Raw genomic sequence first — 27454 nt, forward strand, 5'->3', positions numbered from 1 at the left:
TGGGGGGGCTTTCAGTCCCTTTCTTAGCTGTTCTCAGGTGTTGGGGGTTGGATGTGGGAGCTGGTATTTCAGAAGAAACTGCTATCACTTTTCCCATGAACAGGGTTCTTGTTGTGTAGACTGAGATTGTGTTTCAAGAGGACATTGTCCTCACACAGGTCTGTGTTTAGTAAAAAAAAAAAAAAATCCTCACATTAAACCACTTTCCATTATTATTGTTAGTACTGGGCTAGAACAGTGTTTTTAAATTTTCTGTAGCGTCTCAGCCTACACAACAGATAAAAGCAGGAAAGCAGAGCTGTTCTGGGGAGGCGGGAGATGGGCTCCTTACCGCAGCCCTAGACGGTAATGCCAGGTTCCCACCCTCTCAGTCTCTTTGCTGCCCAACTCCGGGGGCACTATTCATGAGATACAGTGAGATGGCATTGCCCTTTCTTCTCTACCTACCTCCTCCCCCCCATTCTCTCCTGGTAGCTACCAAGGCACCTCCAGGGACTCCATTGAGCACAGATGGAAAACAATCCACTGGCCCAAGCTACTGAGATGCTCCTTTGCAAATGGAATGCTTCTCACTTATCGGAACACTTAATTCTTAGGGGGGCTCTTTGGACAAAACCAGGTTTTCTGATCTCGGTACAAAAACCCATTGCCAGGGTGGATTCCAGACAAGCCTCAAAGGCTTCTAGTTTACCAGGTAGCATTGCCTGTGGGGAGCTTGTTAGAAGAATAGGAGACACATTTCTTTCTTTTAAAACCAATGCCCCAAACTGACAGCGTGCCCACGGCAGAACCCTGGGCACTCTGACTTTGTTTATAGCAGTTAAAGGGCTAAAGGTTCTGGAATGGGCTTAGGAACACTTTAGGGCAGGGGAGAAGTGGTGAGGGGTGTGGTGGTGAGGCAGTGACCTGGGGCTCTGGGTATGTGTACCTACAGTTTATACTGAGCCATGTTTGGGGAACTTCGTAACTCTACAAGCCTTTCATATTTGGTAGATTTGGGGACGGTAATAATCTTTCATGATGCTGCGGAGTTGGGGAAGCTTTGTTGCTTGGGCTGGGATCTCTGAGAGTGTCAACAGTTAAGACTCAGGTTTAGAGGGCAGATTAAGGGCAAAAACCTGAGTTTTAGCGCCAAAAATTAAAATTCGACTCTATGCCAGGACAACCTATGCCGTATGATACACTTCACTGATCTGACCCTAGCATCTTAGTGCTTTTAGCCAGAGACCATGAGAAGATTTAAGGAGCCAGGTTCCCAAGATCAGGATGAACTCGGAAGATCAATGATAAAGATCAAGGTGAACAATGTTCCAACAAGGCTTTCGGAATGATGAATAGGTAACATTTTAGAGCTGGTTTCATGTAAAGAATTATCAGATCAATTGATTATCTTATTGACCATTTGAGTTTTAGTTCTGTTTTTTGACACTGTCGGTTCACATAAGGTGACTCATAACAACTGCTAATGTTAATTGAGCACCTACTGCATGCCAGGCAATAAATGCTTTAAATCTGTTAATTCATTTAATCCTTACTAACCCTGTGAAGTAGGTACTGTTATTATCCCTATTATACGGTTGGGGGAACTGAGGCACAGAACCCTTCATAACTTGCCCAGGGTCATGCAGCTAGTAGCCTAGAGCAGACTTGTTAAACCTTAACATGTATCAGAATCTGGAAGATTTGTTAAAACACAGACTATAGGACCCTAACTCCAAGGAAGCTGATTCAGCAGGTCCAGGGCCGGGGCACTAAGAATTCTCATTTTAAACATTGTCTCAAGTGATATGGATTCTGCTGTTTGGGGATTAATTTTGAGAACAGTCGACCTAGGGAGTATCCTTAGATAGTCAGTAGTTCATGTACACACACGCGCGCACACACACACACACACACACACACACACACACCCTCACACACATGTGTGTTTCTATAGTGATCCCCAATGACAGCCACCCCAGAAACTCCATCCATGGCCGCAGTCTTATGGGAAGAGGGTCTAGGTCATGGAGAAGGCTTCCAGCTCAGTCTGCACAGCTCCAGGCCCAGGGGCCAGGGGAGCACAGGGTCAGCTGCCTTTGATCACGGCTCTGGGCAGGATTTGAAAGCAGAGGGCCCTAAGGGCTTATATACAGTGATGATAAAATTCCAAAGCTTTGTTGTCTTTTCATCTGCTGGCAACACATAGGAAATGCTATTTTGAGTGAGGAGTGGCCAGCTGTAGCTGAGGTAGGAGCTCAGGCTGGGGAATCTTGGAGTTCTCATCCACTTTCTGCTACTGACTTGCTGTGTGGTCCTGATAAGTTACAGATGGTTCCTTACTTGTAACAGATTTTCCTCCTCCAGCAGTTGTGGTTAACAATGGCTCTTCGGCCTACATTTGAGTTACAGTATTCTTGTGAAATTGAAATGAGACACAGGGCACAGATGTCCTTTGAATAGTTAAAAGCATTCCACAAATATAAAATAGGAGACCAAAACAAAATCTGATATTCCACAAAAGTCTTCTTGCAATTAAAGACTGATTTTCAGGGAAGGACTAACCACTAAGTGCCTTGAAATAGCTAATTCACCTCGTTGACTTAAAATTATCATTAGATTAAAAAAAATAATTGTATGAAAGTAACTGATACACATCTTTCCAAGACTGTATCTCTGAGGTATTATCACATCTGTTTTGGGAGCGGCAGGCACTGTTAGCCCAACTGTCAATTGGCATAATAGTAACAGCAACCATTTGTAAGCTTACCACATGCCAGATACTGTCCTGAGCCTTTTATGTTCGTCTTACTTAACACCTAAAATAACCCCGTGAGCGTGGGATGTTGATGTTCACGGTCTCTGTTTTACAAATGAGGATGGTGACATCAGGTCACTTGTTAGTGGTAGAACCGGGATTTGAACCTGTACCCTCTGACTCTAGGGCTTTTCTCCTAAACTTGACACTCTCCTGCTTGCCTAGCCTCTGTTGCAAAGCAGGGTTTCCCAAACTTAGCACTGCACTGGGGGCCGAATGACTGTTTGTTGTGGGAGGTGCCCTGTGCACTGTGGGCTGTTCAGCAGCATCCCTGGCCTTGACGCTCTAGATGCCAATAGCTGCTCGCCCCAGCGCACCTTGTTGTGACAACCCCACACGTTTCCAGACATTATCAAATATCCCTTGGGGGTGCAAAATCACCCCTGATTGAGAACCACTGTTGTAAAAGACACCCCGCCCCCTGCCGCCCAGTTCCATATCCCAGATCTCGGCTTGTTTTGGAAATAACTTGAGACTCAGTTTCTGTGTGAATTCCTTGCCTTAGTACTGGATCACTTACGACTTGGTAGGCTTGAAAGGTGGCTCGTAACTGTTTGTGATTCCTCTTGGCCAGGACTTCATTGAAGGCAAGCTCGTCCGTGCCCCAGCGGCCTTCCCCTGCCTAGGGGCCGAGTGCAAACATTTTGAAAAAGCCTTTTGCAAAAAGACTGAATAAACAGAGTGTGACCAGGCCTCCCTAACAGGAAACGGTAAAATATGCACTGAATCTAAGCCACATTGATCGATCTAGCACTTTAAACTTCTAACCCACAAGTATACCTCACATATTTATATTATTTATACCTTCCCTTGTTCCAAAATGGATCTAAGGTGGTTAACCCCAGAATATAAGAATAGAAAAAGCAATTCTTTTAGGTTCATGAAGACCGTATATATGAAAAATATTTTAAAGATCATACTTATTTCCCAAGTAATTCCAATTCGCATAAAATAAAGTAACAGTTGTTGAAAATAATGTTAATTAAAAAAAAAAAAGGATTTGCAGGGACTGACACATCTGCATACTTACCTCGTACAGATCTTTGGCATCCTGACCAGCTAGATCTTTGTCTACATTATCTCCTTCATCGCGATTAGCCTAGAAAAATCAACACAGTGTTATTAACTTGAGTTCCTGCTTGACCACAGAAAACAAAAAGGGAAAGTCCTAGAAAAGGGGGTCATTTCAGAGGGGTGGCCTGAAGCTAGACAAAACCTGGCAAAGTGGCCATGCTGCTCTTTGCTGCCATCTTTTGGGCACAACTGATAAACAGAGTAGCTTCTGTGACAACACATTTTTCCTTTTTTTTTTTGTAGAAACCAGGGTCACTCACAAACCCCACTGACCTCTAAGAAACCTCATGATGTCCCCTAGAATGAGTCTGTTGGGAAGCTATTAGTCTTCCTTCCAAAATATCAAATGTCACTTCTCAGGGTCCCAGCCCTGAAGAGCCCTGAATGTTGGTCATAGAAAGTTTTGAAGGTCTAACCTAAGCCCTTAGTGGCAGGTGGAATTCTAAGATGACCCAGGTGGCCCACACTCTTGTATAATCCCCTTCTTTTGAGTGTGGGTAAGACCTGTGAATATGGTGAGATACCACTCCTGTGATCATATTATGTTTATATGGCAAAGGGGATGTTTGTAGATGTAATTAAAATCCCTAATCAGTTATCCTGGGTAGGTCTGACCCAATCAGGTGAGCTCTTTAAGGTCAGAGATGGAAGAAGTCAGAGACATGAACTCCTGCTGGCCTGGAAGAAACCAAATAGCCATGCTCTGAACTGTCTATGGGGCCATGACAGGGAACTGCAGATGGCCTCTAGGAACTGAGTGGTCTCTGGTTGACAGCTAGCAGGAAAACAGGGACATCAGTTGTACAACCACAGGGAACCGAAATCTACCAACAGCCAGTGAGCTTGGAAGAGGACCCCAGGCCTCAGGTGAGATGGCAGCCCTGGCCAACACCTTGATTTCAGCCTGGCGAGACCCTGGCTAACCCGCAACAGGACCCCTGCCCCATGGAAACCGCTAGATCATGGGTCTGCATAGTTTAGGTTGCTGAGTTTGCAGCGATTTGTTATACAGCAGGAGAACACATATACTCTTCGTGCTACAGGTGAAGCCTACTCTGTGTATTCTCTGCTATCAGTCTCTCCACATAGAGAGTAATGAAGCAGAGGAAACACACAAAGCTCATAAAGATGGGTGTGTCAATGAGAGTGCAGATGCCATCTGGCTGGGGGCCGCGGGGGCTGTGTCCTAGCAGGGCCAATTCTTAAAGCCCTGCTTTCCAGGCCAAGCTGCCTGCAGCAGTTCTTACAGGCCTAGACTTGGGGTGAATCCTCGAAGTAAGTTGTGTCATGAAAAGGGCCCTACTTGGGGTCAGATGGGCTGGTTCTTGCTCCTAAGCTGTCTTACTGTGTGTACACCTAGAGGTTCCTCACTGGCAAAGTGAGGTGATGATGCTTAATGAGATAACTCACTAACAAAAAGGGATTGTAGGGCTTCCCTGGTGGCGCAGTGGTTGAGAGTCCGCCTGCCAATGCAGGAGACACGGGTTCGTGCCCCGGTCCGGGAAGATCCCACATGCCGCAGAGAGGCTGGACCTGTGAGCCATGGCCGTTGAGCCTGCACATCCAGAGCCTGTGCTCCGCAACGGGAGAGGCCACAGCAGTGAGAGGCCCACATACCGCAAAAAAAAAAAAGGGATTGTAAACTGCAAATGACTAGGCGGATTGTTATGATGGGAAAAATACCCGTTGAATAATTTCACAAGAGCTGGGTTGACAGAACACAGGTTGATGATCCCTCAGTAACATTTTTAATAAAAGAAGGAAACGTTTATCATCTAAATTGCCTTTTTCATCATGGTCCCATGCTGCCAAGGGCTGTTTCCCAAGATCATAAAGCAGGTTAGACCTTTTTACTTTTACCTGTAGCAGGGAGACCAGAATTTTTTTTAGGCTTCCACTTGTATCACCTTTGACATCTGATTCAAGGCTCCTGTCAAATACTTTTGGGGAAGAAGAAAGGAGGAGAGAAAGCAGATTTAGTCCCCCAGAGGTATTTTGGAAGGAACATTCTTTAAAGTCAGAACAAACGGTCACTTACACCTTTGGTAGGCCTCTTTAATGGCGATGATTTCCTAGGAGAGGTAATAAAAAAAAATCAGTACTCCAAGGTGGGGTTAATCAATAATATAGGCAGAGACAAGCAAAGGGAAGAGGCAGGAGCTTGTCTCTGGACACAGGATGCCTTTATGACTTGCTCCAGAGGGGGTTGTCCCTACAGGTCAAGGTCTAGGCCTAGAGCAAGTCCCCAGCTGTGTGGAGTCCTTTAGCACATGTCATCCTTAGTTAAAAGTGAAAACATTACAGCTAAGCTAACATCTTCTGTCACTACCCCTTCACCCCATCTCACTCCCCCCTTCCCCACCCAGGTAGCCAGTGTTAGAAGTTCAGTGCATATTTTCCCTTTACATTTGTATACGTATGTTTGTGCTACCGCAAATATATAGAACTGTTTTGCGTATGTGTTCAAAAAGTGGAATACTGTTCATATTGTTTGTTCTTTGACTTATTTTTTCACTCAGTAATAGGTTTTGGAGGTCCAGCTATGCTTGCACATTAGTTAGTCACCTAGTGTTTTATTTAAATGGATACAAAAGGTTCCATCCTACAGTAAGCTCCTGTTTATTTAGCCAGCCTCTGATTGATGGGCATTTAGGCTGTTTTCAGTTTTTCTCTACTTCAAACAAGGCTGCACTCAGTAAACAATTTGCTGTGTACAGGAGTGCAAGTCTCTCTCTAGGGTGTGTGCCAGGAAGAACTGCTTTACAGGCACACCTTGGAGAGATTGTGGGTTTGGTTCCAGACCACCCCTATAAAATGAGTATCATAATAAAGCGAGTCACACGAATCTTTCGGTTTCCCAGTACATACAAAAGTTATGATTATACTCTACTGTGGTCTGTTAAGTGTGCAATAGCATTATATCTAAAAAACCAATGCACATACCTTAATTTAAAAGTACTTTATTGCTAAAAATTTCTAACCATCACCTGAACCTTCAGCAAGTCGCCATCTTTCTGCCAGTGGAGGCTCTGAAATATTGTGACAATTAACCAAATATGACACAGAGACAGGAAGTGAGCAAATGCTTTTGGAAAAATGGGGCTGATAGGCTTGCTCCATGCAGGGTTGCCACAAATGTGCTATTTGTAAAATCGCGATCAAGCAAAGCGCAATAAAACAAGGTGCGGCTGTATATTGCAATGGCTTGAGCCACTTGGGAGCGGCCTCAGTTTACACTTGAACCAGCAGCGTATAAGAGCAGGCGTTTCTCTACAGCGTCTCTCATAAACTGTTTAAAATAAAAGTCATGGGGCCGTGGTGGGGAGAAGGGAGAGGGAGCGACAGGAGATGAGGGCCAGGCCGATGTTGCTTTGGTGGGTGGGAGAGAGGAGGAAGCAGGTGGGGGCCGAACACCGGTGACTCTGCAGCCCCCTCCCCTTTCTCCTCCTTCCAGCCCACTCTCAGGATCTGCCTGAACCCAGGCCTGCTCTCTCCCTGCGTTTCTTCTTTTTACTGTCAGATCTATTTGATTGAAAAAAAAACAAAAGAACTTGCTCATTGTTTGAGACCAGGACCTGAAAGAGATTAGGCTGAGGGTGAACCACGTGTAGGCAAGCGTGATTAGAAAAGTAACGACCATGGGGCTTCCCTGGTGGCGCAGTGGTTGAGAGTCCGCCTGCCGATGCAGGGGACACGGGTTCGTGCCCCGGACCGGGAAGATCCCACATGCCACGGAGCGGCTGGGCCCGTGAGCCATGGCCGCTGAGCCTGCGCGTCTGGAGCCTGTGCTCCGCAACGGGAGAGGCCGCGATAGAGAGAGGCCCGCGCACCGCGATGAGGAGTGGCCCCCACTTGCCGCAACTAGAGAAAGCCCTCGCACAGAAACGAGGAGCCAACACAGCCATAAATAAATAAATAAATAAATAAATAAATGAGTAAATAAGTAAGTAAATAAATAAGAAAGAAAGAAAGAAAGGAAAAAGAAAAGTAACGACCCAATTAACCTTCTTGCCAAGGCAGGCTGCCCAAATATTGGCTGCCTGGTCGCTAGGACTTTGGTGCTTCTGGGAAGGATGGGAATATTGAGTAGGGAGAGTTGTGTGGTGATTGGACGGAACTGATACCGCCCTCCTGCACTAACCCTCCCTTAAGGCACAATCCTAACCTGAAACTCCCCCGAATGGAGGGGTTTTATTATCCTTTGGGAAGAAGAGAAGTCCAGAGATGTTCGGGAAAGGGGTTTGCAGCTGTAGCGTGGAGCCTGGTGGTGCTTCAGGAGACGTGGGTGGACGACACAGGCTGGGCAGGAGGAGCCAGCCCAGGTGGTAGGCGCTCGGGGGCTCAAACGGCACTGCAGTGTCAGGGCACTGGGGCGGCTTTCCTCGCCATCGGCTCCAAGTGCTGTTTCTGTTTCCTACCCAGAGGCCTCAAGGATGTTGGATTTTCCTGGCATTTCCTCGCTGGACCTCCCCATTCTATGTGATGGGTGTTGTGGAAGAGGCAGGGGGTCCCCAGATAATGACCCGTGGGCCCTCTCTTCTCCTGATGAAGTCCTTGGCCCTTATGGGCTCTGGAACCAGAGATGAATGGGCTTCTGCGAGGGCCTTAACGCACGTCCTTCTCAGCTCCTGAAATGGTGGCATGTGCCCAAGGGACCAGGGGAGGACAGGATAGAGGACATGGAAACCTCTGGGGAAGTGGTGGCGGCCCCGGGGGTGTTCACTGGGACCCCCCCTGGCACCCCCCACCCCCCTGCCTGTTCTTGTGCTCTCTGCTAGATGCAGCCACGCTTGGACTGTTACTGTATTATTTGTACCAGGAGACCCGCAAAGTCAGGCTGGGAGGGTAAAGTAGAACTTTCCTCCTTCATGTAAAACTGTGCATCTCTTTAGAAAAATGAAAGCTGGATTGACACTGTGCTTCTGGAAGGATCTATCCTGTCAAGCCAGGAGCAGCAACACCAAGACTGACCATCAGAAGATTGGAAGAGGGATCTCTCCAGTGTGAACCAAGTGGACGCGTTTCTGCCCAGACACTTGCTCACCCCGTGGGTGGAATGCAGGGAGGACTTTCCCTTCTGGCTGCTGTAACCACCTCTGATGGGCACATGGACGCTCCCTTGGGAGTTGGTCCAGGGCTCGGCTGGGACTCACCTTATTGGTTCTCGTGCACAGGACCTCGATGAGCACCGCCTCGTTCGTGCCCAGGCCCTTCATGGCCTTCTGCAGCAGCCGGGCGGCATACTCGCTGGGGTGGTCCAGAAGGGCCAAGGCTGTCTTCTCGAAGTTTCCACTCAGCTCGCTCTTGAGCACCTCCTCCAGGTCCTGTGGGAAGACAGCGAGAGTCTTGTCTGGGAACGTGCTGAGAGCAGAGGGACGGGTGTCCGCTCTCCCCACCGCAGGACACCTGCCGTGGACACACGGGGCACAATCTAGACTGGAGCTCTACAGGCATGAGTGACCTGCTCTGGAGGACAGTCGTCACCCAAGTGCCCATCCATCTTCTGCCAAGGCTGGCAGAGAGGCAGAGGGAAGATCCCCTGCTCGGGGCTGGGGACCCCAAAGATGAATCACAGTAACAACCAGCATTTGCAGAATATTTTAGGGTTCAGAGAGCTTCCTCACGGATCCCTAAAACAGCCCTGGCAGGAGAGGTATTGCATTATTCCCGTGGACTGGACCTCAATAAGATAAAGGACTCATCTCCAAATACTTGGCTAGAGAAGACTGAAATACAGGTTTGTCATCTCTAGGAGACCAGATCATTCATTGTCCAAGTTGGGATGCTTTTGACAGTGAAAGGGGGGGCACTATTAATAATTGCAGGGGGACAACAGGAATTAAAGAGGGACTGTCCTGGGCAAACCTGATATACAGTCACTTTGGCATTTTGTTAAATTCTGAAAGGGACACACGTGGGAAAGAACTCAGGTGGGGGAAGGGAAGTGCATGAAATTCTCTCTGGCATCCTGTTTTGGGCAAAGCCTCCTCCGATCACAGGTGGACCGCCTGCTCCTACCGTCTCCCTCCGACCTGATGGTTTAATGAGAAAAGCATCAAGAATGGGCGTTCAGTCCAACTAGAGTCATCAATGTCCCAAGTTAAATGAAGGACCTCAGAGCAAGACCTTCACACAGAGACAGCCCCGTGTGGGTCAGACTGGAAGCTGATAGACCAAATTACAGCATGGTGTGGGCCTGGCTACTCAGCACCATGGCATGATGTCTAACAACACAGTCATGTAGCTCTGTGACCTAGGAAATGTGCTTAATTTCACCAACTGTCAGTTTCCTTCTCTGAAAAATGGGAAGAATAATAAGACTGACTTCTTAAGGTTGTTGGGAGAATTAAGTAAGACAATCCTTGTAAACACTGAACACAGTGCCTGGCACATTTTCAATGTTCAATAAGTGGTGATGATGATGATGATGATTATTTCATGTTGAAAGGAACTCTCAGAGAGAAGGCAAATCAGCTATTTCTCAAATGAACCTCTGAGCTCCGGGCCTGGGAGGAAAATCCCAGAAGATTTTTGTCCAAGGCCCTGGGATCTGCAGTCTTAATAGCAGGTTGTGATATTACTGGCTCCATCCCATGGCAGTTGCTGCATCTAACTCTGATCTTGTGAAGACAGGCCTTTGGTCAGTACTCTGGTGTGGATCCACCTGAAGACTGGAAATCTTTTTTCAAGTCAGATGGGCATTATATAGAACTGTAGAGAAGAGAAATCCCAGCTGCCTCTCTCGTACGTCACAAGGATGAAAACAAATCCTTGTGTGTTTACATTCTGTTTGGACCTAGGAGCCAGCTCAGCATTCTTCGGCTCTAATCCTGGTTTCCTGCTAACTAGCTGTGTCACCTTGGGTTACTTATTCTCTTTGGAGCTCAGCTGACTTTAGATGTGATTGTCTCTAATGTCTTCTAACTTTGTGGTATGATTCTCGATCACCTCTTGGGCAGTCTCAGCTGTTTGAAACACAGCTGAGAATTGGAAAGTAAGCAAATGATTGGCAGATGTAGGTATTGCAGAGTTTTGCGCTAGAGCACACGCACTTTAACAGAGCCCCTGAGTCCTCACTTTGAACCCATTTACACTTATTTTACACCAAAGCTTAAAATGCCTGTATCTGACTTTCCATATCGGTAGGATATGAGTAGACACAGCACTTGAGAGGATGCTATAGTCAGGCACGCTGACAAGGATGAAAGTTCAATGTCATTCAATTCAATTAAATGCAGCTGAACTGAAGCTTCACTTATTTTCACCAAGGTCATCAATGAGTGACATTGACAAGCCTGATTGTGAAGAGGGAAGCAGAAGAACTGCAAAAGCACATCTGGACTGTTTAATGGATAAATAAATAGCTCCTCTCATGGCAGTGGATTCTTCAGGAGTAGAGACTGGCCCTGGAGATGGAAGACATAGATCTGAGTGCTGGTTCTTTTTCTTACTAAGTGTGTGGTTTTGCATGAGTCATTTAAACAGATGAGCTCCACTTTTTCTCTCTGTAAGGTGGAAACAGTCATACCTATCACAGCCTCCCTTTACTGGTAGGTGCCAGCATTACCCTGCTTGATTCTCACAGCAACCTGAGAAGGGAGGCAGATTACCATTTTCATTTTATTTGTGAGGAGACCAAGGCCTAGAGAGATTGTTGCTTCCCCAGTGACAAATAAGTAAGAAAATCCACCTCTGTCTCTATATCTATTTATACATAGAGTTATTGAAACTGTAAAGGAAGTATACATTTGGATTAGAATGCAGCCTAATAATTCATATTTACTTGGCAAACTGATAATTCTAATGACATTAAGAAAATGTTAAATCGTGTTCATGCTATATTAATAAAGAAAACAGAAAGCCTAATGCATTCTTAAAGATTTCTAAATGTAACACCATCAACAAGAAGAATGAAAGAAAAGATAACGCAAAGAAAGGAAAAGGCATTGATGCTTAACGAAATGGAGGGATTTTTGGTTTTGGTTTTTGGTTTTTTAGTTTTTGTAACAATCACTTATAAAGAATATATCATTCTTGAAGACACCTGAATAAATGAAGAATTTTTACATAAAGACCCACCTGTGAAAACTGGTTTTCAAATCCCTGGCCTATCTATAAGTTAGTATGTGGAATTAATCCAAATGAGTGGGAAAAAAAGACTGAGGAATCAACTTAAAAAGAAGTCAATTGGAAAAATAATGACTTAACCAATATTGATTTTACAGGCTGTTAACAAGGCCATTTCAGTTGTTCTGAAGTCAATTAAAGTTTTAAATAGTTGTTTCATTTCGTTTCTCTTGGGCTAACTCAATAAAGCTTTACAGATAGTCCTCACTGACTTGGGAACATAAAAGAAGCAGAAGAGACAGTCAAGACCAAGGCCATGTGCACACGGCCGAGGACCCTCGGCGTCACCTTGCCATACGTTGTCTTGTACTTTTGTTTTATTTGTTGCCTCTCATTCAATGTCCTGCTTGATAGGATTTCAATGATGGTGGCTTCATCAGTTCCTGAAGTGCAGGAGAGAGAGACAAAATCACAATGAGCAAGAAACAAGATGGACGTTTATTTTAGTCAATCTGGGGAAGCCAGGGTTGTGGTCACAGGCTTTGGTGGAACCTAGGTGGACCCTTTGGCTTTAATATCTTATGCTGAGAACTGTATTCTTTTCACTCACTTGACAAATACCCACTGAGGCCTCACACTGCATGAAGCACAATGCTAGGCACTGTAGTGGAAAGAGGAACAAATATGGTCTATTCCTTAATTTCACTCCTTGGCCTAAATGCAAGAGAAATGAAAACTTATGTCTACACAAAACTTGTATTCAAATGTTCATAGCAGCATCGTTCATAATAGTCAAAATGTGCAAACCACCTGAATGTCCATCAGTGGACAGTGGATAATTAAAAGGTGCTGTATCCATACAGTGGAATATTACTTGGCCAGAAAAAGGAATGAAGTACTGACACATTCTACAGTATGAGTGGGACGGACCTTAAACACATTTTGCTAAGTGAAAGAAGCCAGTCACAGAAGACCACATATTATGATTCCATTCATAGGGAAGTCCGGAATAGGGAACTCTACAGAGACAGAAAGTAGAATAGTGGCTGGGGAGGGGGTGGGCAGAAGTGTGATAGCTGAAGTGTAAGGAGGCTTCTTTTTAAAGTGATGAAAATGCTCTAAATTGTGATGATGGTTTCATATTTCTGTGAATACATTAAAAACAACTGAATTGAACACTTTAAATGGGTGAATTGTAGGTGTGTGACTTATACCTCCAAAAAACTGCAAAAAAAAAAAAAAAAGGGTATGTTCCTTGGTCTGCAGGTACTTAAAATGGAGTGGAAGAGATTAAGATACAGACCCAGGGCTTCCCTGGTGGCGCAGTGGTTGAGAGTCTGCCTGCCGATGTAGGGGACACGGGTTTGTGCCCCAGTCCGGGAAGATCCCACATGCCGCGGAGCGGCTGGGCCTGTGAGCCATGGTTGCTGAGCCTGCGCGTCCGGAGCCTGTGCTCCACAGCGGGAGAGGCCGCAACAGTTAGAAGCCCGCGTACCGCAAAAAAAAAAAAAAAAGATATAGACCCAAATTGCTATAGTATCAAGCCCATCCATAAGCTTGTTAATCTCAGGAGAAAAGTCCTAATTGGGAGCATGTGGGGCAGTTCCGCTTTAAACTCTTTTGAATCACACTCTTCCTAAAACGATTTTTTTTCTGATGTTCATAGTAATACTTGTTCATTGTAGGTATTTGATCAGCACTGAAACGATAATGACTAAGAAAGAAGGGGAACGTATCATTTTTTGACCCTGGAGACAGGATTGGAAAGATGACCCAGGTGTTGCAGGTGTGAGGGTGAGAAAGACTATTTGACCAGCGAACCCTGAATTCAGTTTCTTCGGACTGGATTCAAATCCCTTAAACCGTATGACATCAGGCAAATAATTAGCCTCACCAAGCCTCAGTTTTCCCACCTATAAGATAGGGGTGATAATAGACAAGGCTGTTGTGAGGATGAAATCCAAGTAGGGGTCCATGGTTGCCCTGAGGTGCACATGGGTCCTGGGACACTGGGGAGCATACATGACCAAGTGCCCCAGGGCTGTGTCAGATCCACGCAAGGCTTGTGCTGAGGCCACTGTCCCTGGGCTGTCACCCCAATGACTGAGCTGGAAGGAGCGTCAGAAGTCTTCTGGCTCACACTCGTATTTACAGAGGAGGAAACTGAGGCACAGCTCAGACCCTCTTCTTCGTTGCCGCGTGTACCTTACTGTTCGGCAGTACTGGAATTTGTTGACTGTCCTCTGCTTGAGTGCTTTGCGTCTGCCCCCCGTCCCTCCCTCCAGCCCCTCCACCATCTCCCACTCAGCATCCTCCATCAGCCCTTCTTGTACCTGCGCTCTGCACTCAGCTGCCAGGTCTCCTTGCTAATGGCCATCACTTCCCCCACGCCAACCCGTGACCATTGCCCTTTGGCTGATGAGTCCTAAACTAGCACCTCTAGCCCTTACCCCTCCTGAGTTTAGATCTCATTTCCAGCTGCCTGTGGCCAGCTTCCCATGGAGATCCCAGGGCCTTTCAATTCCCCATGGAGCTAAAGCTGAGCTCATCTGGTCTATCCTTGAATCCACTCCCCACCCTGTTAATTTCATCTCAGTGTGTGGCATCACCTGAATTAAAAAATCCAAAGTCACTTGCGGGCCCACCTTCCGTTTCTTTTATTTTCCGACACCGCCACGCCCACATCTGTCTCAGCTACGAGATGACTCCTCCCTCTTCATTCCCCGTCACTGCGGAACAGGTGCTGCTTGTTCTCAGTCTCCCTGACACCAGGCTCTGGTCTCTGCAGCCTGCCCTCCACACTGCCACCAGAATCATCATTTGGAAGTACGCGTGTGCTCATTTCACTCCCTAATTTTATTTTATTTTTTATTTTATTTTTTTTGCGGTATGCAGGCCTCTCACTGTTGTGGCCTCTCCCGTTGCGGAGCGCAGGCTCCGGATGCACAGGCTCAGCGGCCATGGCTCACGGGCCGGTAGTTGTGGCGCACGGGCTTAGTTGCTCCGCAGCATGTGGGATCTTCCCGGACCAGGGCTCGAACCCGTGTCCCCTGCATTGGCAGGTGGATTCTTAACCACTGCGCCACCAGGGAAGCACTATCTCAATAATTTTTATACTGATTACCTGTTAGAATGTTAATGTCTTTAGTTAAACAAAATATATTATTAAAATTAATTTCACTTGTTTCTTTTTACTTTTTAAAAAATGTGGCTTCTGGAAATTTGGAAATTCCATGTGTGGCTTGCATTGTGTTTCTATTGGGCAGTGCTGCCCCGAGTCTCACTTTTACTCTCTGGTAGAAGGAAGTTATGACAATCTGATCGCATAGGGGCTGTGAGAGGATGAGACAGAGACTCTAAAAATTCGTATCTAGACAATAGTAAAGCTCTGTTCGAATATTACCGCTTTGTCCATCCTGGCACTGGCAGACCTCCCATCCAACTCCTCTCTTGTAACCTGGCTGTTGCGGGACACCTACTATTATGTGTTAAATTGTGTCTCCCCCAAATACATTGAAGTCCTAACCCCCAGTACCTTAGAATGTGACCTTATTTGGAAATAAGGTCATTACAGAAGTAATCGAGTGAAAATGAAATCATTAGGGTGGGACCTAATCCAGTATAACTGGTGTCTTTATAAAAAGTGGAAATTTGGGCACAGAGAGAGACTCACACAGAGGGAAGATGGTGTGAAGGGACACAGGAGAACTCCGTGTGAGTTCGGAGGATTGCAGTGATGCATCTACAAGCCAAGGAACGCCTGCGGCTACCAGAAGCTAGAAGAGAGGCATAGAATGGCCCTTCCCTAGCACCTTGCGGGAGGATGGCCTGCTGACTTGTTGGTTCCAGACTCCTGGCCTCCAGAATTGAGAGACAATAAATGTCTGTTTAAAGCCCCCCAGTGTGTGGTACGTTGTTATGGCAGCCCTGGGAAGCCAGTCCATCCGCTGTCCTCAGCAGTATCTCAAGACTTCAAGAAAGGAATTTAAAAAAACCCTCTTCACAGCCCAAAGTCTGGAGATTTCCTGCATTCACCTGTTCCTAGCCCTCCTCTCAATGTCTGCTGCCTGTAAATCGCATGCTTGGCAATTTTTCCGTGGAATTGAGTTAGTTGGACTTGTACGTTGGCTCCTGTTCCGTTGAGAGATCAGGATCCTGAAGGAACAAAATACGGGGCAGATGCATTTTGATAGACGGGTTGGGAACAGGAAAAATCTGGGTCAAGGGTGCGGGAAGGGGTGAAGGGGGGCCTGGCTGGAGACGGGGAAGGGAAGAAAAAGGGGTGCTGGCAAAGACTTCAGGTGTTTGACTCTGGCCCCAGCCCTCAGTGCCACGTTTGGAAAGCCAGTGCTGGGACTTAGAAACATGGCTCTGACCCAGCGGTGAGAGAGCTGTGCGCTGCTGCTAGGACAGCCACCAGCTCTGTGTCCGTGGACTGTTCACCTAGTCTCAAGGACTAGTTCCACCTTTACGGTTCCGGGAAGATCTAGCTCTCTGATTCCAGTTGGAGAAACAGAGAATTCTAGGATGAGTTCACTTGCAAAAATAGTCAGCGTTCGTTGCCTGCCTCATTCCGGCTCATTTCCAGCACTTATTTCTGTCCTTCCTCTTCATTTCCCCCTGTAGCCTCACCTGCGTACTGTGTATCCAGTTACTTCCTCTGTGACATTGTTTCTTTTTAACCAGGGGAGTGTCCGAAATCTCACCTCAAAAGGGATTTCTTTTTCTCATAAAAGATCTCTGAATCCAGCCCCCCAACTTTTTTTTTTTCACATGGGCTGCTCCAGCCCAGGTCTAGGGCCTCCGCATCTCAGACCTTTACCCTTACAGTTGTCATCTCTGGAAGGAGGCTTCCTGCCTCCCAGGTGGCCCATTCGCTGTACTGTGCCAGCCAGGAATGGAGGGGTGCGGGTGCCCACCCCTCGCTCTCTCTTTCCCTCGCCCCACATCTAATTTGTCACCACGAAGACCTCAACATTCACCTCCTTGGTAGCCCTGAGACCCACCCATCTCTCTCCATCCTCACCTCTGTCGTATCATTCGCCAGAGCTGACCCCCAGACGGTGTTCCTGTCTTACTCTCACCTCTTCCAGTCAGCATCCACAGTCTCCAGAGTGACCTTTCTGTGGAGCACATCAGCGGGCTCACTCTTTTGCTTCAAACCTTTCTATCTAGGCCCCTTCAAATCCAGAATAACAGCCTGGGCTCTTCCCTCTGCCTGCAAGATCTTTAGCTTTTTCCCTCACCTTTATTCCCATTCTTCTTTCAGGACTCAACTCACTGGACTTTTCTGGGACACCAGCCGGTGTCCCTCACATTACCTGTCCTCCTCCTCTCTCCTGTCTCTGCCACCCCACACTGCAAGTTCCACGGGAGCAGGGGGCTTTGCTCATTGCAATATCCACAGAGAAGGCTCTCAGTATTCATCAGACTTGACTTGCTGAGTGAAGGAATGTGTAAATGCATGCATGGAGAGGTTTGCACTGCATTATGATGGAGCTGGTCTCTGCATGGTTGTAAGCTGTGTGTGCTACTCACGTGGCCTGTATTTAGCAGGGACCAGTAGGAAATTCTCTATTCTGTCGCTATAGTCAACCCATATCTGCATAATTCAGGAAAATTGAGTTAAAATTTTAAAACTAAGGGTTTTTAGACTTTCCTTCCTGAATGTTTTTTTAAAAGGAAAGCAGAGAGCAAAGCAGTCTGGGGATGTCCCAGCAGCAGCCTGGAGGTGGGGGAGAGCCTGGAAATGACTAGATTTCTCTTGAGCACTTTGAGTCCGGGTATCAAGTTTATCCAGGGAGCTGTTCCCACTACCCGACCGAGAAGCGATTTACCGAACAGTGACCTCATTTTACATTTCACAGTATGTGTGTCATATAAGCAGTCTGTGCAGTGGAACAATTTCCTGTAAACATTTACAATGATTTGAGGCACTGGGACCAGTCCCCAGTGGTTCTGGGAAAGACTTTTTAAAAAAATGAGAAAAGAAGGAACCTCAGCTCTGACTGTTCATCTGACACAGTAATTACACAGTAGAGGTCAGAACTGGGTGACTGTCAACCCCGGGAGTGCTGCAGGGCCTCCTGGCTTTGGCTCTTCCAGCCATTTTCTGGGAACACACTGAGCTGAGTTTCAGCAGGGTGGGAACCTCTGGGTTTGAAGTTCCCTCCCCGATACCCCTGGGACTCTGGTGCCTAATGAGTGAGCCACTTCCCAGCAGGCCCCAAAGCCAGCCACAGCCGTCTCTGCCCATAGCAGCTCCATAGCAGCTTTTCCCTCTAAGCCCCTGTTTCTGTGTTTCTCGGAGGGAGAATGACAAACATCCTCTTACATTTCAGAGAGGATAATGAATGTTGGGGTCCACACACTATCGGATTAAGACGTCATCTTCAGAAGGGCCTTGCTGGGATGGGGGCAACAGGGTGGGCATGGAGTCCTGAGAGGAAAGCCTGACAGCGCCAGCGTCGGGGGTTCTGGGTTAACCAAGACCCAGACCAAGCAGGTACTTAGGAGCCAGGAAAGCAGGGGCACCAAAGAAACCACAAACAAGGAAATTGTCAGTTTTATGTTATTTGTAAGAATCAAATATTATTTTATGGTACAACATTCTTATTACTTTGACTTGCATAGGTGGGTGAGCGGGTGAGGAGTGCACGTAATCTTTCTGATGCCTAGGGCCTCTGACCTCACTCGCCCTGATACAGTGGATGCATGTGGCGACTGAGGACTCGAAGCGTGGCTGGTCAAGTTGAAATGTTCTGCAAGTGTAGAATACATACGGTCTTTTGAAGACTTAATTCAAAAAATAGGACATCGGGCTTCCCTGGTGGCGCAGTGATTGAGAGTCCACCTGCCGATGCAGGGGACACGGGTTCGTGCCCCGGTCCGGGAAGATCCCACATGCCGCGGAGCGGCTGGGCCCATGAGCCATGGCCGCTGAGCCTGCGCGTTCGGAGCCTGTGCTCCGCGGTGGGAGAGGCCGCGGCAGTGAGAGGCCCGCGTACCACATAAAAAAACGAAAAAAAAAAAACAAAAAAAAACAGGACGTCAAGTATCTCATGAATAACTTTGATACTATGTGTTGAAATGATATTTTTGATACAGTATTGAGTTAGCTAAAGTATAATTAAAATTAATTTCACCTGCATTTAAAAAATATTTGGCTTCTCAAAAATTAAAAATGGGGACTTCCCTGGTAGTCCAGTGGTTAAGACTCTGAGCTTCCAATGCAGGGGGTGTGGGTATGATCCCTGGTCGGGGAACAAAGATCCCACGTGCCTAGTGGCCAAAAAAAAAAAAAAAAAAAAAAGCAGTTTGAGAGAGGTCTGTTTAAAAAAAAATTAAAAGTGACCTGTATGCCTCACCTTGGTGGCTATTGGACAGCATGGCCCTAGACATTTAAATCCAGACCTTGCAGGGCTGGTATAGCAACAAAATAGGTGCATGGTCTTGCAGACGAATTTTGCCAATGGTACGATTCTGCTTGGGCTTGCTCTTATTCGTAGAGGTGGGAATTCTAGACCTTCATCCAAATGATGTCTTTTCGAGATGGCCCTAGGTTGCAATCACCCTACCCTCATCTCATATCTTTTTGACCTTGGATAAGTATTTAACCTCTGAACCTCGGCATTCTCATCTGTTGTCATCATAGTACAACTTTACAGGGTTGTTGGTAGGGTTACACAAGGTGATGTGCGTGTGGTACCCAGCATAGAGCTTGGCACCTAGAAGAGGCTCTCCAACAGTCACCAGCACAAGAATGGCCTCGCCTTGTGGCCACACCCAAAGGAGGGGGAGGAGTACACTGCATGACTTTGGCATTCAGTAGGTGCTCCATCTGTGCTTAGCGAACTAAACTTGTGTGGTGGCTAAGAGCTTGGGGATTTATCATAAACCACAGCTGACTCATTCCCACACCCACTTCAGCTCCTGTCTCCAACCCACATCCAGATGCCAGGCCCTCACTCGAGAGGCAGCAGGGAAACACCTGTGAGGCTGGCTCAGCCGCTCAGCACAGCTCAGAACTCTAAACATCCTGACATTTGCAGGCAAACATACCTCCCAACAGCTGTTGTCCGAATACAGGATTAGCCAGGATGTGAGCAAGGACCAGCTCCTCTCTGCTGAGCTTTCCTCTGATGCCCCCAAACCAAGCAGCCTGCTTGTCATCCTTCACTTCCAGCCCCACCCCACCCATTTATTGAACAATACTTACTATGTAGAAATCCCTTCTACAACTTTCCTACCAGATTGTCTCCCACCCCAGCTCCCTTGGGACTTCAGCATTTCTTGGGCAAGGCAGACTGTTCTATAGTTAGATAGTTCCTTATACAGAAGCAAAAGATGGCTTCCTAGAACTTCCACTGTGGATCCCAGTTCTTTTCTCCGGAGTCACACAAAGAGTTTATGGCCATCTTTATTCTACCACAGCACCCATTCCTAGGAAAGTAAATCTGCACTAATTTACCTCTAAGTAAAAATCTGGCACTTGTCTTCATAAAACATTATGCCAAGTGAAAGAAGCTAGACACAAAAGGCCACCTATTGTATAAGTCCAGGTGCATGAAATGCCCAGAATAGGCAAATCCGTAGAGACAGAAAGTGGACCAGTGGTTGACTGGACCTGAAGGGAGTGGCTGTGAATCTATGTGGGGTTTCTTTTAGGTGATGAAAATGTTCTGGATTTAGAGGTGATGATTACACAATCCTGTGAATATACTAAACGCCACTAAACTATACACTGTCAAAGGGTGGATTTTATGCTAGGTGAATTATAGCACAATAAGGAAAAGGAAAATTTAATAAAACAGCCCTGTCCCCACCCACTGCCTCTGTGCTTCAGGCAATGATAGGAATTGGTTCGATCCCAGTGTTCACCACTTACGGGGTTGTGGCTTTGGGTACGTTACTTAACTGTCACAGCCTCTTTCCTCATCTGAAAAGTGGATTTTTGTGAGAATAACTTAATGAGATTTTGTATATAACGTGCTTGGCTCAACGCCTAGAATATTAAAAGTTCCCCAGTAGATGTAACAAAATAAAGTTGAGGAAATTAATCAACCTTGCCCCTTGATCCCTCTATCTTTTTTCTCTCAAGGTACTGCCCCCTCAAATGCCCTCACTTTCTTGTTCTTCTGGAACCCCTGATCAGCAAACCTGGGGTCAACCTAACATCCATTTCCCCTGTCCTGCCTTCAGGCTGCAGGAGAAAATCACAGAGCCATGTGGACTGAGCCCATGTGAAATCGTGGTCTCTCTAGTCAACAGAGACCTCACAGGGGGTCAGCAGTCATTTCCTGGTCATCTCTACTCAACGTCTATTCCAAAGCACCACTCAGACCTCACACTACGTCGTCAAACCCAACACTTTGAGCAGATAACCTCGCCTCCCACCTTACTGCGCAATGTCCCGTTGCCAGGCCAGAGCTCCTTCAACATTCTGCTCCTGTTACCCCCATGAATGTATCAATTCCAGCTCTCAGTCGCACCTCCTCTTTCCATTCAAGGTCAATCCTGATACCTGTGTTTTGAATTTCCCCCTCCTCCAGGCTTTCTAAAATCTTGTTTTGGTCAGCAACCCCCTTCCCCTCCTGTATTTACAAGCTCTCCCTTTCAGTGGACTCCTTCTTTATGTGTCTAGTCTCCCGTCACCTCCACATTCTGTCAACTGTGAGCCTCTCTCTTCTCTGATGGGATAGGACCTCATCCCCATTCTCACCCCAGTGAAGGGCCGTGAGCCTTCTACTTCCAGCTGTCCGCTGAGAACCACTCTGGCAGAGACGGTCAATTTATTCTTAGCTGTAAAATCCAACTCTCACTCCTCATCTTACTTGACTTCAGGGTGAATAGGGTTTTATACTGTTTCCCACTCCTTTCTTCTGGGAACTCTCTTTTCCCTTTACTTCTGGAGACACATTCTCTCCTGTTTCCCATCTTGTCTCTTTGGCCACTCCTTCCAAGTCTTACTTTTACATTTGCTTTAAATGCTGGGATTTCCTGCATCTCTCCTCTCTTTACACAGACTTCCTGGGTGAGCGCATCCTCACCCATAGCTTCAACCGCCACCCACGTGTTGGTGTCTCTCAAGTCTACTGTCTCTGTCCACATCTCTCTCCCGGGTTCTAGACATATTTCTACTAATGTGGATCATTCCATTGGATTTTCTCAGACACTTGAATTCAACATGTCTAAAGTGAGACCTACACTTTCACCAGCACACTGGAGGCTCCTTTTATACTCCTTTTCTTTTTTTTTTTTTTCTTTTTTTTTTTTATATACTCCTTTTATTTTTTTTATTTTTATTTATTTATTTTTTTTTTCGGTACGCGGGCCTCTCACTGTTGTGGCCTCTCCCGTTGCGGAGCACAGGCTCCGGATGCACAGGCCCAGCGGCCATGGCTCACGGGCCCAGCCGCTCCGCGGCATATGGGATCTTCCCAGACCGGGGCACGAACCCGTGTCCCCTGCATCGGCAGGCGGACTCTCAACCACTGCGCCACCAGGGAAGCCCTATACTCCTTTTCTTGATGGATGATAACACCTATCTCGTTCCCTGAGACAGAAAGCTGGGGGTTCTTTCTGACTTCTCACTTTACCTCGCACGCCGACTGGTCTGCGACCAGCCCCTGTGGTGTCTGACCATTACTGCCTCCGATCTTTTCCTTCTTGTCTGTACTCACTGCCCAGCAGCCTCATCATCTGTCCCCTGGTCACCCCCTAACTTGTCCCCCTATCTCCCTTCCCACCGTCCTCCAGTCAACTCTCTATGTTGCTTTCCAGATGAATTCTTGCTTGATTCCACCTTGTGTCAGAACAAAGTACAGGTCCCTAAACATGTCACACATGACCCTCCAGAGAAGGTGCTTAATAATAAGTGTTTGTTGCTTTGTTGAGTGAATGTGAGATGTGTGTTAAAGAACTCTGAAGGCCCCCATGGAGATGAAAGCTGCCCTAAGCTTGGAAGGTCATCAGCTGGTGGTCAAGAGCAGGAAATTAATTCCTGCCTGGGCTTAATGCTGGCTTGACCACTTACTCACTAGATGTGTGAGTCTGGACAAGTCATTTAGCCCTTCTGAGCCTCACTTTAACCATCTGGAAAAGTAGGATTAAATGAGGTTTGCTATTGTCAAATGAAGTAATGCAGGCAACATGTATGGCAAAAGAGTTCAATAGACATTACCTATTATTGTAAAGCTGCCTTGTCTGTACAGCTCCAGAACTTAAGATACCATTGAAGCCAGGTAAGTTTGTTCTTTGGCCGCCTCCTTCTTTTTCTTCTCTTATTCAGTAGGGCTCTCAGCATGAGAAGTCGATACTGGCCACCTCCGCCTTCTTTTCTACTCAAGAGCTAGTATTCCAAATTATCACCCAAACTCCATACTCCATTGTCAGACCCATGTCTTTAGCAGATAACTTTGCCTCACACTCATGGAGCCATGTCCCATTACTAGACGTGACCACCTTCAGCCTTCTCCTCTTACAACACCCATGAATGTATCTATTTCTGCATTCAGTCTTCCCTCCCTCCCTTCCCCCCTCCCACTCAAGGTAAATCCTTCTATCTGAGCTTCGAATTCCACCTTCTTCCAAGCTTCTGGGACTAGAACCTTGTTTTTTTTGTTTGTTTGTTTTTTGTTTTGTTTTTTATTTATTTATTTATTTTTTATTAGTTTCTGCTTTATAACAAAGGGAATCAGTCATACATATACATCTGTTCCCACATCCCTTCCCTCTTGCGTCTCCCTCCCTCCCACCCTCCCTATCCCGCCCCTCCAGGCGGTCACAAAGCACCGAGCTGATCTCCCTGTGCTATGCAGCTGCTTCAGTGACTTCCTTGGGCTCCAGAGCCTCTTTTCACGGCCCTAGCCCTAGATGCTCCGTCCCTCATCTCACCTTGTTCCTGGGTTTACCTTACTCCTGATCTCTTGCTTAGTCTCCCATCCTTGGCCATGCACTTAGGCCTGGCTGTAAATAGTTGCTCCAGTGTTGCCCCTTGATTCTCAACCTTGGCCACAGTTTTATCTCCACTTGCTCTGCTCGTAGATATAGCTTCCAGGTCCCTAAACCAGTTCTCATCAGCCCTGATTCCCTACCAGCTCCCATAAAAGGCATCAGAGTGTTTAGATGACATTAGAATTGTATGAACGACACTTCTCATGAAGTTTCCCCCATCTCAAGTTCAAATTAAATGTCATAATATTAAATTTCTAGCTGTGATGTTGAATCCTGACGAGTAATAGGATCTGCTTATAACTTTGAGAACTTTTATAAAGGGAACCTTAAAAGTGATCAACTTAGCTTGGAAGATACGAGATAATTGGGAGGTCATCTTCCTAAGATCGTGGGAAAGTTGGACATGAGATCAAGTTTAATCAACTTCAGTAGTAAATTAGCAAACAAAATATCTTTCATACCCATTCCTTTGCAGGCTTTGTTCAGCTTTTTGGCATCTCTATCAGCATCAAAACCCTGATGACTTCTCTCTTTGGCCTAGAAAAAAATAATTGAAAAGGTTGAATGGACAATATAGGCATTTAATAATTATCTCTGGCTGAAGTTGGCAGCTAATGGGAAGACCAAGCAGACATCCAAACGAGGGACCAGCTGCCGCTTTACACATGGGTACATGTGGAAATCAGCTGGGGAAACTGGCCCCAGAGAGATGGCTGGTACTCCCTGGATCCAGCTGGACTTGGATGACCACGGAGAATGGCCCCCTCTGTTCTCAAGGACAATCAGCCCGGCCAACTCTGGGAGAAGTGATTTTCATATCAACCCCACCTTTGTGTGTCTGTCTCTGAAACAGAGAGTAATACAGTGGGCCAATGTCCTGGAATGCTGGTTTTCAACCTTCGCCACGAGACACAATATGTCTAGAGAATAGGTGTTGTCAGCCAGAAGCTGAGGATTCTAGGATCTTATTACAGATCGCTTTGACAATCTGGGCTAAAAGCTTTACCATTCACACAATGAGAGACATAATATTTAGTTTGCCAGAGATAACCCTATGGACCAGCAATAGCAGAGTTATTAGTTTTTACTGCTCCTTGGTGAGAAAAAGTTCTATATATATACTAGTGTTTCCCATACTTCAGTCATTGGCATAATACATGCACTGAATGTCCACAGCTATCTATGTCTACGTTATTATTATTTGCTTATTATTTTTCTTTCAATTGACCTACTTTGTATTTGCTTAAAGTTATTTTTCAAAAAGAAACTTTCTATTAGCACTGAAGTGGAAAACAGTGTTGCTTGCCTAAACAAAAGGTAAGCATAAAAATCAATGCATGGCTATTAAAAATTTAAAGATGTCAGGTTAATTGCAGTCACGCAACGAGTAGCTTTGAACACACCCTGTGTTTTCTCTTTGTCTTTGTCTTTCCTCACAGAGGTGGTCTTTGATGACATATGTCACTTATTTCCCATCCTTCAGTGAAGGCTGGTTTAAGAGCTACTGTCTACACTCCCCGATTTCCCTGTCCCTCCTTTCATTTCTTTGGGCACCTATTGGCAATGAGCAGTAAACCACATAAAGCACAGAGGACGAGTTGCATTTATCTGCCTGGTATCCCTGTGTCCTTTGGGGGACTTCCCCTCCCCCATTTCATGTGGTCTCACGGGGGGATGTCAGTCACGAAGCTTGAGCCCCATCGTCCTGCCCTTGGGTGGACACACACCCTGTCACTCTGGCACTAGTGACTGGTTCAGGAGTGGGGATGTAATCCAAGCAGGGTCAATTAGAGTTTTCCCTGGGTTGATATATAGATATTGAGAGAGAGATGTCTCTCCCTGCTGGGTTTGCTAAGCCAACAGAGTGTGAGTCTAGGGCTGTTGGCAGCCATGCTGTCCACTACATGAAAGAAGCATGGGTTCAGAATGAAGCAAAGACCAGAAGGTTGGAAATATGGAGAGAGAGAGAGAGAGAGAGAGAGAGAGAAAGAGAGAGAGAAAGATTGAGGTTGAATAACTATGGACTGGAGGAAGGCTGGCTTCTAGGTTTTGGTTAATGGAGAATCATATAATCTTAAGAGCCAAAGGGATCTCAGGGCCCCTTTCACCCCACTGCCTTTTGGAATGTAGTCCATTGGCTCAGCTTGAAGTATCTATTCCTGAGACAAGCTGGGAGAGGGACTCATATTTGTTGAGCGCCCGCCATGTGCTAGACAACTTCTTCATTGACAGACCTTTCTTCATCATTCGCAGGGAGGAGTAGGCATTTGTTGTCTGCTTTACAGAGGAGGAAGCCTGGATTCAGGCAGGTTAGGGAATTCGTCTGTGGTCTTGCAGGATGCAGGTTTGCACCAGCTCAATCTGCCTCCTAAAGCTCATGCTCTGGGGTCCCGTGCACCATCCTGCCTCACACTCTAATTATGACTGGGGCCTTCGTGTTCGGCAGAGCGATGGCATGTCCCCTGTTCCTTTCCCAGTCTTTTGTGGGCCGTAAGAAGGCTATCTGGTGCTTCTGAAGGCTTGTTGGGAGGACCAGAGACGTAATTTGTGGGGCTCAGTGGAAAATGAAAGTGTAGGGCTCCTTGTTCAAAAATGATTAAGAATTTCAAGATGGTGACGTCAGAGCATTAACGAAGAGCAGGGCCTTTCTGAGCGTGGGGCCCTGTGCAGCTGCACAGGCTGCACACTGACCAAGCCCACCCTGCCATTTGATCACATTCTAAAAGGGCTGGTTCTCTGGGTGTGGGAGTGTGGGAAGTAGCAATCTCAAAGAAGTAAATTGTCTTTGCTTTTCATCAGGAGTATTAGGTGCGACTCAGGAAGTGAGGTGGAGTTAAACCGGAGCTGCAGAAATCTCGCGACAGGCTTCATAAACTATTCTGTGTGTCATTTTAGCCTCATCGGTGCAAGAGTTTGGTGGACTTATTATCTATCCCACTTCACAACTGACAAGTTGGAACAGAGAATGGCTGTGAACTTGTGAATGGCTGTTCAGGTTATGCCCGGCCTGAGGGCAGTGGGAGCTGGGTCTTGCTGGGGATACACTTGCCGAGCTCTGTGCTGGCAGGGCTGTTTCTCCCCCAGAGGAATACTTTTTCCTCATTTGCTCAAAGGTGCTGTCAGGGCTTGCAGAAGCCATGAGGAGACTTGGTTAAGATCAGCTGGCCAGGTAACGGCTGAATCAGAGCCAGGGCTCGAACCAGGACTGTCTGACTGACAGGTAGGAAATGACATTCCCTCTCTGTTTTAGCAAGATGGTTCCATGATACAAATATCACAGAGTTATAAGAGCAGAGGAATGGGAAAAGGACCCTCCAAACATGTCCAGTTTGTTTATCCAAGGCCAAAAAATGAGTAAAAATAAATGCCTTTTAGTCCAAAATAATAGCAATGTCTGTTGGGGTGGCGTGGGGTGCAGTGGGAGAGTGTTGAACCCCATGTTAGGAATAAAGATGATATTGAGACTTAATTTTTTCCTTTTTTGCTTTACAAATAAAGCAGTGTAAAAGTCTATATCAGATGCATGACCCTCAGCAGGGCAGATTGAAGTCCCCGTCCCCT

The 27454-nt window shown here is 46.5% G+C and overlaps 1 protein-coding gene across 1 annotated transcript in view; it reads right to left on the reverse strand.

Moving 5' to 3' along the window:
* The window catches only part of ANXA13 (annexin A13), a gene marked incomplete at both ends in the record, with an annotated part of 54709 nt that overhangs the window by 8211 nt on the left and 19044 nt on the right, over positions 1-27454 (reverse strand). The window contains 7 exons of the mRNA XM_079722323.1: positions 3318-3419; positions 3828-3896; positions 5732-5811; positions 5910-5943; positions 9025-9195; positions 12287-12381; positions 24355-24430. Coding sequence (XP_079578449.1) covers positions 3318-3419; positions 3828-3896; positions 5732-5811; positions 5910-5943; positions 9025-9195; positions 12287-12381; positions 24355-24430 — 627 coding nt within the window. The remainder of the gene's footprint in view (positions 1-3317; positions 3420-3827; positions 3897-5731; positions 5812-5909; positions 5944-9024; positions 9196-12286; positions 12382-24354; positions 24431-27454) is intronic.

Source organism: Hyperoodon ampullatus (genome assembly GCF_949752795.1).
Source record: "Hyperoodon ampullatus genome assembly, chromosome: 17".
In the NCBI taxonomy this organism is placed as follows: domain Eukaryota; kingdom Metazoa; phylum Chordata; class Mammalia; order Artiodactyla; family Ziphiidae; genus Hyperoodon; species Hyperoodon ampullatus.